Here is a 13,309-nt window from a genome sequence, read left to right on the forward strand (position 1 = left end):
GGTTTAAGGTACAGTTCTTATTGATTTACGGCTACAGTTGTGATTAATTAATAGGGCCAGATCGGTCATTGGCTCTAGAGTTTAGGGTTAGGATTTTGATAGGTTAGGGCTAGCGTCCCATTGGACAGTAGGGGTATTTTTATGCCAAGGTCTCATATGGGTGTTTCAGTCCGGGCGTCGAAGCTATTGGCGAAGAGGACAACGGCAGTTGTCTGTGTGGGCATGTTCTTCGGGACTGGTCGTACCTAGGGCCAGAAATGCTGCCCAATTTCCCATTTTCAAACAACCGCCTTAATCCCTCCACATTCTTCAACATCCAAACACAATATAAGCAAAAGCATGCCACTCATGTACCACAAACCGACCTCATACAGATTTCCATGTCTCAACAACCACTACAAAATAGCACAAACCACATATACAGGGAGTGCAGAATTATTAGGCAAATTAGTATTTTGACCACATCATCCTCTTTATGCATGTTGTCTTACTCCAAGCTGTATAGGCTCGAAAGCCTACTACCAATTAAGCATATTAGGTGATGTGCATCTCTGTAATGAGAAGGGGTGTGGTCTAATGACATCAACACCCTATATCAGGTGTGCATAATTATTAGGCAACTTCCTTTCCTTTGGCAAAATGGGTCAAAAGAAGGACTTGACAGGCTCAGAAAAGTCTAAAATAGTGAGATATCTTGCAGAGGGATGCAGCACTCTTAAAATTGCAAAGCTTCTGAAGCGTGATCATCGAACAATCAAGCGTTTCATTCAAAATAGTCAACAGGGTCGCAAGAAGCGTGTGGAAAAACCAAGGCGCAAAATAACTGCCCATGAACTGAGAAAAGTCAAGCGTGCAGCTGCCACGATGCCACTTGCCACCAGTTTGGCCATATTTCAGAGCTGCAACATCACTGGAGTGCCCAAAAGCACAAGGTGTGCAATACTCAGAGACATGGCCAAGGTAAGAAAGGCTGAAAGACGACCACCACTGAACAAGACACACAAGCTGAAACGTCAAGACTGGGCCAAGAAATATCTCAAGACTGATTTTTCTAAGGTTTTATGGACTGATGAAATGAGTGAGTCTTGATGGGCCAGATGGATGGGCCCGTGGCTGGATTGGTAAAGGGCAGAGAGCTCCAGTCCGACTCAGACGCCAGCAAGGTGGAGGTGGAGTACTGGTTTGGGCTGGTATCATCAAAGATGAGCTTGTGGGGCCTTTTCGGGTTGAGGATGGAGTCAAGCTCAACTCCCAGTCCTACTGCCAGTTCCTGGAAGACACCTTCTTCAAGCAGAGGTACAGGAAGAAGTCTGCATCCTTCAAGAAAAACATGATTTTCATGCAGGACAATGCTCCATCACACGCGTCCAAGTACTCCACAGCGTGGCTGGCAAGAAAGGGTATAAAAGAAGGAAATCTAATGACATGGCCTCCTTGTTCACCTGATCTGAACCCCATTGAGAACCTGTGGTCCATCATCAAATGTGAGATTTACAAGGAGGGAAAACAGTACACCTCTCTGAACAGTGTCTGGGAGGCTGTGGTTGCTGCTGCACGCAATGTTGATGGTGAACAGATCAAAACACTGACAGAATCCATGGATGGCAGGCTTTTGAGTGTCCTTGCAAAGAAAGGTGGCTATATTGGTCACGGATTTGTTTTTGTTTTGTTTTTGAATGTCAGAAATGTATATTTGTGAATGTTGAGATGTTATATTGGTTTCACTGGTAATGATAAATAATTGAAATGGGTATATATTTTTTTTTGTTAAGTTGCCTAATAATTATGCACAGTGATAGTCACCTGCACACACAGATATCCCCCTAACATAGCTAAAACTAAAAACAAACTAAAAACTAATTCCAAAAATATTCAGTTTTGATATTAATGAGTTTTTTGGGTTCATTGAGAACATGGTTGTTGTTCAATAATAAAATTAATCCTCAAAAATACAACTTGCCTAATAATTCTGCACTCCCTGTACACCATTCTACCCCAACTATGGCACCTTCATTCTCACATAAAACACAACTCTGTCCCATACCACTAACACATCCACACATTACACAAACAATATTAAGCTACATTATGCAAAACTATAATGCATCTAGACACATTCCCTGTTCATACAAAACACCAGCTCTTTCCTCTACTTACTCATAACAGACCCCTTTTATCATGACAAAACCTATACTCAGCCTTCCATCACACCATCCGCAAACACCCTTCTCCTCTTTTTGCCAATTAAACACAACTAACGATTCCTTACTCTCTAATCCACCACACATATATCCTCTTCCAGTGATCAAATCTAACACAATCGTAACTTTTGTACATCTCCTTTTACTCACAACATACATTCTCCTCCAAACCACATCACCACCCCCTATACTTTTCAAACACCACTCACCAGCAGCAAATCACATGCAAATGCTTCACAAAGAACACTACATCCATATTTCCTCTCACTACTCCACAAAAACAAAAACACACAACTTGCACATCAAAAATCACACACACTTTCAAAATACTTTCCATCACACCCACTCCCACCCTCCCAACTATACAAGTACAAAACAAACTTTATTCCAAAACTCGCATTCTTCACCAACATCTACCACAAAACACCGCAACACAGCAACATTCTTTCATCCGTCTCTCATCACTGCACAATTTACAGCCTTACAATATGACCCACATGCTCCACCAACACCCTTAACCCATACAACTTCCACCCTAAACAGACAAACAAAATACACAACATGCCACTCTTCAGTTTCACATCCCCATGACTATTACACAACATGGCTACTCTACAAAAGCAATACAACTCACCATCTCACTCTCAACCACCATTTCCACGAGCAACACACTCAGACCCAATAAAATGCCTTCTAAGCCAGCTGGATGAGGAACACAATATAGAAAAAAAACACTATTGTGGCCCTTATACAGTTAATAGCAACACAAAGACATACCTGCTACAAGTTCAAAATATAGTAATAACTCCTCTACAAAACAAAATCACACCACCACCAAAACACAATTTCTAAACTGCCTACTCACAAATGCTTGATCACTCTCTAAAAACAAGTACCACACCAACGACCTACTCACTGACACAACATGACTTACTCTTCATAAATGAATCATGGTTGGGATATGACATGGCCCCAGTGTTGCATGAAGCCATTCCTCTAGGTTATTAAAACACCACACAAAACTGTATAGGCAAAAAAAGGAGGTGGATTAGCTGTTGTATTCAAACAAGCAATAAATCTCAGCAAAACAGACATCTCCATACCAGGTTGTGAGGCCCTCCTCACCAGATGGAACCCTACAATAACTTTCTCCTGTATCTTCCTCCTCATTTACAGACCACCACCTAGCAATTCTACATTCCTAGACACATTTCTAGACACAGTTTCAAACCTTCTAACAGTATACTCCAACCTATGCATTCTTGGGGACCAAAACATTTGGTTTGACCAGCCCAATATGCCCCATCCAAAAGCTATCAATACTGGCCCTGTCACACTTAACCTACATACGATTGTACACCATCCCACACACATCGCTGGACACATCCTAGATGTTCTTTTTGCAAACCCAGAACTAGTTAACATTCAAAGCATCACACCAGTCACACGGTGAGTCTACCATTTGGTAACTTTCCAACATAAAACACCACACATCAACACACTCAAGACCACATTACATACATACATCTATCGACCATATAACAGGCTCAATTTTGAACACTTAGAAACACAACTTACAGCTAACACAGATCCACAAACAATACCTTCTGTTCAGAAACTTGACAAAGAAAATCTAAATAGGACAAAAGAAAACAAGCAACTTGAGAAATACAGAACAAAAAAAAGATAAAACAACAAATCAGAAGGCTGCAACAAACCTGGCTCAAGTCAAACAGTCAAGATAAACTTAGTCTGCGCAAACTTAACAGAATATACAAATCAGCAATCAAAAACGCTAAAACAATAATAAACAAGCATTTACAATGCAACGGGTCTCGCGTTTGCTCATGTTAGAGCTGATCGCGTTGTAAACTCCTAACCAGACTTTTCACCTATTGGGCAAAAGTGCATTTATGTACGCAACCCGAAAAAGTGAAATTAACTATGTAAAGCGCTCGACTTCTGCCAAGCGAGATCGCGCTCGTAAATTAGAGAAAAAGAAGTCCACGAGCCCGATGGAAAACAGCAAGCCTCGCATGTTTTCTGTACTTGGTCGCTGCGCTCGAGGAGGGCTAGCCACCGGAAAAGGCATGACTTATGCGTGCCTTCCACTAATGAAAGCAAGCAGATTTTATTAGGCAAGCCCACGAACCAATAAAAAACACTGACATGAAGTTGACAGGGCTCCGAGCCCTTTTCTAAATACTAAAGCGTCTCGCTGCGATACGCATGCGCGAGCACATGCAACGCAGGCTAGACCCTAAAAAGGTACTACTCAGCATTCAAAATGCTATATTTGAAAATAAAGATTTTTATAAAATTCAATGAATTTCGAAAACCTAAATACATGGGAGGAACTCATCCCATTACTCAAGATTTCGCAGACAAACTGGCAAATCATTACACAACCAAGGCAGACCCAGTTAACTCCCATGTAAAACTAAGAAAAACCACCAGCACCAACCCATTTCCAAAAAACCCCTCCAACAGTAAGCCAACTCAGCCTCTGCACTCCTTCAAACAAATATTAAAGTGAATTTATGGATCTTGTCAAAGAAAGCACGCCTTCTGTTCGCCCTTCGGACTCTTGTCCACCACACATCTGGAGAAGTGTGGCTCAATGGTTAGAGCGGCAGACCCTGATGCAGAAATCTGGCCCGGGACCAGGGTTCAATTCCCGCCTCGGCGGGTCTTGGGCTCAATTTCCTCAGACCAGATAATTCTCGCATCGGTGCCTAATCTAATTCATGGGTCCCACTCTGTAACTCTGGGCAATAGCTTGCTTAATCTCCACAACGGCCCCAACAGCGCTAGGATGCCTGGCTTCACCTCGAAGGTTGCCCAGGAGTGGGCACCTCACAGGGAAAACCAGGAGAGGTTCCACAGCGGTATGTGTACAGCGCCTTGAGATCCTAACGGGTGAGTAGTGCGCTATACAAGTACGAAGTTTACAGTTTACATCTTCAAGAATATTCTTTTGTCTACCTTTGCTGCTACACCAATAAGAATCATCACCAATGATTTTTTAACTACGCTAATCTTTCCTGAAGATCTTAAAAAGGGATGCATACACCGGTTAGTAAAGAAAAGAAACCTGGACCTGCATTACGCCAACCACTACAGACCAATTAAAAATGGTCCTTTACATGGCAAACTGATAGAAAGAGCAGCTTTAACACAGATGTCACAACTCATTAAAGAGAACTCAATACTTTTAGGCTACCAAACTGGATTCCTGCCCAGAAAGAGGCCTTAATCTGCCCTCATCACTATTTGGGATGATCTTGAAAACACAGACTGCAATGGAGTTGCTGCACTACTTCTCCTGGACCTCTCATTTGCCTTTGACATAGTGGAGCATGACATTCTAATACAAAAACTCTACAAAGCCGGTGTAGAGGGGACTGAGCTCAGCTGGATCACATCCAACCTTCAAAATGGAACTAATGTCATCCATACTCCTCCTTTCTCGTCCAAACCCTGCTTCACAAATGCAGGGATCCCTCAAGGCTCAATTATCTCACCCATGCTTTTCAACGTCTACATGATGTCATTACTGTCATTGATAAATCAATTTCAACTCACATACTACAACTATGCAGAGGACAATCAAATACTCCTTAAACTGGAATGTCCCAAAGACATTGCCAACTCACAAATCCTCAGTTGCCTTAGAGCCATTGATGAGTGGATGACATTAAGCCATCTCAAACTGAATGCTTCCACAACAGAAATACTCAAGTGGCGACTGGAAAAATTATGGCCCATTCTGCTCCTGGCCCGACCATCTGTAGTCACCTCCTAAACTATCCAAGGAAGTAAGATACCATGGAATTACCATGGACGCCAAGTTAACAATGAACGCTAAAGTGAACAAATTAGCAAGATCAAGCTTCATCACCATAAAAACTCTGACAGCATCTTCCCTCACCTTGGATTTCCACACAAGGGGCAGGCTAATATCTCTCTTGTACGCTCTAAACTGGATTATGCCAATGGCCACTACCATGGATCAACCCTTTCTACTATAAAAAAAAAACGACAACGCATTGAGAAGTCAGCTGCCAGACTACTCCTACATGGAAAGCCATTAGCCAACATCTCCCCTGCCTTGAGGGCCCCACATTGGTTACCGGTTGTCAGAAGATCCACCTTCAAGCTGCTTTGTATCACCCACTAAGCAATACATGGAACAGGACCACTTATCAGGAATAAAATCATCAAATACATGCAACAAAGAAACATCCCCTCAAGACTAGCACCCCGTCTCAAAACACCACCATACAAGAAAAAGACAATAGGTGGTACATCTTTCTCTGTTCAAGAGACCAAACTATGGAATTCATTACCCCCAAATATAAGATCCACAGATAGCTATATTATCTTCAGAAGACTAATTAAGAGTTTACTCTTTCCTACATAACCACCATACCCAAACAGCAATGGACTGCAAAGTGTGTGTATGTAAACATATACTTTGATTATGTGCATATATCTAGATATGTACAACTACGTATAATAAATATATACATACTCTTTAGGGCTGTTTAACAAATGTATATTTTACTTCAATTAAATGTATATATCTGTGTGTATAGATACATATATTAAGCATATGTTTCTATGTATATATATTACTGTGTATATTATTCTACACTTAAGTTTATAGGTCATTGCATAGTTTCTATACAAGTTGTTTGATCAGATGCTTATGAGTGTTTTTATTTTATCTATCACAATAGGTAAATATATATCTTAACTATTTATCTACAAGCATTTTACTATTGAAAAACAATAAAATAATGTTCTAAAAGTACACAAATAAATTAACTTCAAATACCGTAACTCTTGAAAGCCTGTGTTTATATGATACAACTTTAACTCTCAATATATATTTTACACATTTATTTCCTTACGTGATCATATATCTATAAATGAATGTACTACTCTAATCCTACTCTAGAAGAGAGGAATAAACAGTTTGCTCTCTCAAGAGCTTTACTCTGTTTGACCACCACCCTATACCTCTATCAATCTATCCTTGATCTTCACTCTCTGACTCACACCAAACCCATTCTACTACTCTGATCTCCAAAATAACCCTTTCCAGACTCTTCCTTTCTCTATCCCTGCTGGCTCACCCCAAACCTCAGTTTACAACTGATTTCTCAAACAACCCCACTAAATTCTCCCTCATTTGTCTCTCCTTTGACTCATCTCAAACCCCATTTAACTAGTATGATCTTCCTAATCCCTTTCTACAGACTCTTCCATCCTCCACGTCTCCTTTACTCATCCCAAATATCATCTTATTACTATGATCTCCCAATTAACACTTCTGGATTCTTCCCTCTTTTACCCCGCTATTATTCTATTCAAACCAACCAAAAGACTCACATGTCCATCGTTCAAATTACCTCATACCTCCCTATACTAATTATATACTCATATTTCCCTATACTAACCCACCACTAAGCCTTTTGGGTTCCAGAGTAGCATGCTACTTGCCGAAAAGTGATTTGATGCCACGTCAGGGGTAGTAAGTGCTATATAAATACAATTATAATTAACATGACATTTTACTTTCAGATCAGTGGGTTTTCAAGTCAATCTGATCATCTGAAAATGTAAAACTGACAGGCTACAAAATGTTTGCCTTGGGGGAAAAATATAAAACGTGCTACATGATTAATGCCCTAGATCTTTGGCAGATTTAAGTGCAGACAGATTGCCTCGGTTTACTGAATGCTCCTCTTGGGTAATGGATATTCTTGACCAACCAATAGGAGGCAGACAGGAGAACCCTACAAAATCCATTCAGTGATGGCTAGATGAGCTTTCGCTAAAGCAACCTCAGATGGACTGACATAAAACAGTTGAGGTGCCAGCGAAACATTAATGAAAAACGTGTAAAAAAGCATTTAAGTTTGCCAAAAGCCTCATAATAATTGTTCCCAGTGTTTTTTGTGAATAGACTACCCTTGCAAGACCTCCAGGTTAATAAGAAGCCTTTTTGAAAAGCGGCATGGATAAAACTTTGACTAAACCACAGGGTTTACCTTTGTATCAAGAAAACAGCCTTACCGTCATAGTCAAGTCTAGTTACTCTACTTATGAGTACAAAGAACAGGAATCCAGCAATGATAAAGCCCATGAAGAAAAACTCTGAAAAACATCAGGGGAAAAAAATAAAATCAGCCACTAACATTATAATGCTTATTTTGTAATAACAACAAAAATTGATTCTATTTAAACAATAAAAACATACTAAATATAACAGATTAAACCCAGATTATTTTGATGCATCACAGTACGCCAGCGATAATTTAAGAAGATTAATATGTAGTGAGATGCCCTGTGCCACCTTGGGACAGACTCCATTAGTGATCTGCTAGACACAGCCAGCTGAGCTCCTCCACCCTTGCATTTAAGGATCTTCAAGGTGCTTCACTAGGGAAATGCAACGATGCTCCAGCCAACTCCAGAGGCACAGAATCCCTTGGTACAGGCTCTGCTCTGCTTGTTGCAGTACCATATGGTGGTGCCCGTGAGAGCCTGCACCAGCCTCACCACCTGGATGAATGACAGGAAGATTTTAATGATAGATGAACACCACAAAAATTGATAAGAGCTGGGATTCCGTCAGAAACCAGAGTTCTCTAACCTCCACCACCTTAGATGACCTCCTCAACCCTGCAGTGATGCATCCATCAGTCCCCATCAGCTCTAGGTGGGGAAGGAAGAGTGTTTTGATAGTCCAATTACTATTGAGGAGCTACCACATCAGATACTGGTGTGCAGTTTCCTTCAAAATCGAAATGGCATCCAACATGTTTTCCTGATGATGGACCCATTGAAACTTCGGACTCCACTACAGAGCCTGCATATGCAACCTGGCACAGTTGACATTAGGATGCAGGAGACTAAAAGGCCAAGAATCCTCATAGCAGGGTACTCTGTTGCAATTGTCTCCAAACTCAAAGTTCACCCACCCGGTTTTGAGTTTGGCAGACTGCAAGTTTTGCACCAACAGAGTAAAAGTTACACTATCCATGTAAGTCTTCCTCCAATGGCCTGACGGAGGAAGAGCTGTCAGAGATAAACAATCTGACCGCCTTTCCTATTTAGAGTGGATGGTTGGATTGATTTTTCCTTTTTTTTTTTTTAAACCAGCTTTACTTTTACTAGGGGATGCAAAATGAAAATGGAGTGGATGGAGGAGTGGACTCAGTCAACAGCTATCTGCAGCTAATAGGTGATTTGTGCAACATGGTTACTTCTACAAGTTTAATGTTAAGACAATGTAATAGCATCATTCTTTTCAACTGGGGAATTTAGACTCTTGGACATGGAAAGCAATATTATCAATCTGAGCCATTGAACCAAGTTCAGGGCTCTACGGTATCTTCTAACCTTTGTGTTTACAGTAATATCTCTGCAGGAAGCAGCTTACCTACATTGTTTTGAAAACTATTTACCTATAGTGGACTGCACATTGACGAAATAGTGTTCCCTTACCATTTTGGTTACTAAGTACACCCTTGTACGATACTGACAAAAAATAATGCCTAGAGCAAAAACATTCTCCACGTACATAACAGATATTTGCATTAATAAATATAAAACATGAAAGTCACATCGCAACAGATGAATGTGATGTTATTCGGATTTAGAAAGCATACTTAAGCCCTGGAGGTCACATTGCCTGAAGATCAAACACTGACATTAATGTAAAAACTCACACACTACAGTTAGGTTGAAAAGGTAGTCGTTAGCCTTTTCCTAAGCAATGAGTGCAATCATTGTTGAGTAGTATGAAATGTAATGTGACTTTCTCAAAAAGGCAAGGGATGATCCATATATAGCCTTATGAACCATGCACAATACTTAGAAGGTAAACCTTTTGATAAATGAAAAACCAGAAGAACCAGCAAGCAGTGGAGAGGCATTATAGAAAATATGTGCCCTGCAAATCCTAGGACACCACCCAGTGTCTGGGATCCAAGGTCAACAGAAACTGGCCTAGTGTCTGTATTTTGAAATTTGTCCTTCTCGAAGGTGGTGTTCAGATTCCTGAGGTCTAGCATAGACCACAGCTCCTTGTCCTCGGGAACGAGAGAGTACAGGCATTGCATCCTTAGCAAGCGATGTCCGACACACTGGTGAAAATAACAGCATATTCTGGCCAAAAACAGGAAGAATGTGGGGAAGACAGACAGAAAAGGGAGGGCATAACCAAACTGGACAATATAAAGGACCAAAATAATTGTAGAGCTTCTGAATAGGAAAAATCTAATTCTGCCCCCTACTGGGCCCAGAGTACAGTTGGAGGGGAAACTAAAGTAGTTAGCAGACAAGGAGAAAGAGTATTGCCTCATCTGTTGATGGCTGCAACCTCTATCACTACCCCTTCCTTAGGGGTTACGAAAGGGCTGGGGAGTTTTTTTTTTAATGTTGTGAGGGCTGCCTAGGGCAATAGGCACGAGGTGGCAAGTAACTTCTAAACTTATAGCACTGTTATTGAAACTGGTCGAGCAGGAAAAAGAAGGCCTCAAGAGGAAGCCACAGCTCTACAGTCTATGAAAACACTCAAGGGTAAATTGTGCTTCCTTGCCAAAGAGCCTGGCTCCATCAAAAGGCATGCCCATTAATGAAGCCTGGATGTCTCCAGAAAAACTTGTATCATGCATGGTGTGCCAAATGAAGACCTTGGTGCTCACGGTACAAACAAAGCAGTTCTTAAAACCCTCAGGGAGGCCAAGCAAGATCTCGCTTCCCATGTTCCCAGAAGGTGTGTGTGGAGCATCTCAATAGAATATGAAGCACTCAGGTGGATGAAAACTATTTTTTTTTAAAGTATCTATCTTTTTGGATTCCTTATTCTACACAAATAATAAGATAGAGATTCAAGAACCAGTCAGCAGCAAGATTGCCAACATCATCATCCATCATCATTAGCAATACTTTCCTCTATTCAAGCTCATCCCTCCTCACTGGCAGATGAATGACTTCAACCTCTCTGTTTAGGTTACCAGTAGAGGGCGGTGGGGTGGGAGACACAACAATGTTCCCAATCAACAAACTGTTGGCTTACACTTGTCTATACTACAATCTTCCCAAAGTAGAGGCTTTACAGTTCTAGCGGTGACCTGCATGTAAATATTATTTTTATTATTTGGTCATTACCTAGAATGATGGAGATTTTCTTTCAAATGATGATAACACAGTATATAACAAGTCCCAAAATGAAAAAGAGCTTTCTTGGTTCTCATCCTCTCTAATCCACTTCAAAGGATGATGAAAGAAAACCAGTGAAACCATGGGAATTCAGATGGAGGAATCAATTTGTAAAATGAAAAACATGCTCAAGATACGGCCTAGTCAAAGTTATTAAGTTTCTTCTTGCTCTTTGCAGCCTGCATAACAAGATTCTCAGGAGACTGGTGCTGTGTGTGGAAGGGAGGATCCCCCAGTGCTGGTCTGTGGTGCCCAGCAATCAAATGTCACACAGGTGGTCCAGAACACAGCTATATGGATCTCTATTAAGGCCTTGTTAAAGAACAGCAAAAGCTCAGATGTCCGTGGCCCAGGCTGCAGAATTTATTTTCAAAGATTTGCCACAGTTTCCACCATCTGCAATTGTAAATCCAAAACCGCTGTGGCCCCAAGTTCTACAACCGAGAAGGAAGCCCTCACCTAAATGGGGGGGCTCCCATAGGCAAATTCGGAGTGGTTGCAGGTGAAATGTCCAAGCTACAGTCATTTTCAAGGTCTAGATATAAGCCAGTATAACTATAGTTCTGGGAGAAAATAACCTTTAGTCTTCTGTAGTACTGACAACAGGTCAGAGAAGCAGGAGAGTCATCCTCAACCACAGGCTGCCCCTCAGTGGTCACATAGCATGACCAAGGCAGGACCTTACAGAAACGGTCTGCTGGCAGAGCTAGGATGAATTCTTGAAGGAGCGCCTCTGGAGCAAATGCTGCAGCCCCAAGAAGCAGCATGGAAAAGGGGTTGAGGCATGGACTGGCACCAGCGGATAGCTGGGTTTAGTGTGTCGGGGAAGGGCCCCACCAGCAGAAGCCTGAATGAAGGCACCAATTTATCCATGTAGTCTGTAGTGCACCATAGGCACCCAGAACCATTTAAGGACTGCAGCATGAATTCCTTAAAGATCCCCATCTGCTGCAGAGCTGACAATGGCCCAAAAACCCAAAGTTCATCAGTTCCAGGGCTGGGATTGGCTCAGTATAGGAAGTTGATGCTGGAATCAACCCGCTGGATAATCAACTCCCACAAGCTGGAGCACTGAGGGAGTGATGAACTCGGCTTTGACTTAGGTGAAAATGGCAAACGGGACTGGGAATTACCCCATGACTTGAACACCAGAACCAACCCTCTTTTTGTGTTTGGTGACAAAGCTTTGCTTCCTGCTTCCTGATGGCCTTCAGATGCATCTGAAAACCTTTGTCTCAAGATTTGGAGTGGTGTTGGGTGGGCAGGCACCAAAGTGGACATCATGTGGCTCCATGTCTGACATCAGCTTCCTACAAGTGCAGCAGTGCCTAAACCCTTGTTGTTTTGGGAGTTTGGAAATATACCTGCACACTGTCCAAAACGAAAATGTTACTTAACCAGTAAGCATCTGTTTGTGGCATTTAGTGCCATAGATTCACATGCTCTGTTCAGGACCATTCGCATTACCAGGAAGAGGAGGTGTCACTACACCCCATGACTCAAAAGACTTTTTTGAACATTAAAAAAAAAAAACTTGTAACCTTCGGACACAACACTAGATGGAGGAAGTATGCAGAGCATGTGTATCTACAACCACACATGGTCTCCAACAAATAGTTTGTGAGCTACTAATAGCTCCGGAGCGCCCAATAAATAATTCTCCTGTGTGTAGCCCAGCCTACTGAAAAGGTTATATTGAAAACAAACAGGTAAACTTATCTGATATGGTCTGTATTAAAAGTCTAATAATATTCATAGGTCTGGGTGATTTTCATCAACATAAGTAGTTTTTACTACAAAAACAAAAAAAAGGTTGGAGACCCCTAGGAATGGATTGGAAGCAGAACTCTGGATCAATGAAGAGCATGGAA

At 41.5% G+C, this 13,309-nt stretch overlaps 1 protein-coding gene across 1 annotated transcript in view; it reads right to left on the reverse strand.

Annotated features, from left to right (window-relative positions):
* Positions 1 to 13,309, reverse strand: part of TM7SF3 (transmembrane 7 superfamily member 3) — a 226,662-nt gene that overhangs the window by 61,905 nt on the left and 151,448 nt on the right. The window contains exon 8 of the mRNA XM_069228617.1: positions 8,286 to 8,366. Within this exon, the coding sequence (XP_069084718.1) occupies positions 8,286 to 8,366 (81 nt within the window). The remainder of the gene's footprint in view (positions 1 to 8,285; positions 8,367 to 13,309) is intronic.

The sequence above is a fragment of the Pleurodeles waltl genome, chromosome 4_1 (assembly GCF_031143425.1).
Source record: "Pleurodeles waltl isolate 20211129_DDA chromosome 4_1, aPleWal1.hap1.20221129, whole genome shotgun sequence".
Taxonomy (NCBI): Eukaryota; Metazoa; Chordata; class Amphibia; order Caudata; family Salamandridae; genus Pleurodeles; species Pleurodeles waltl.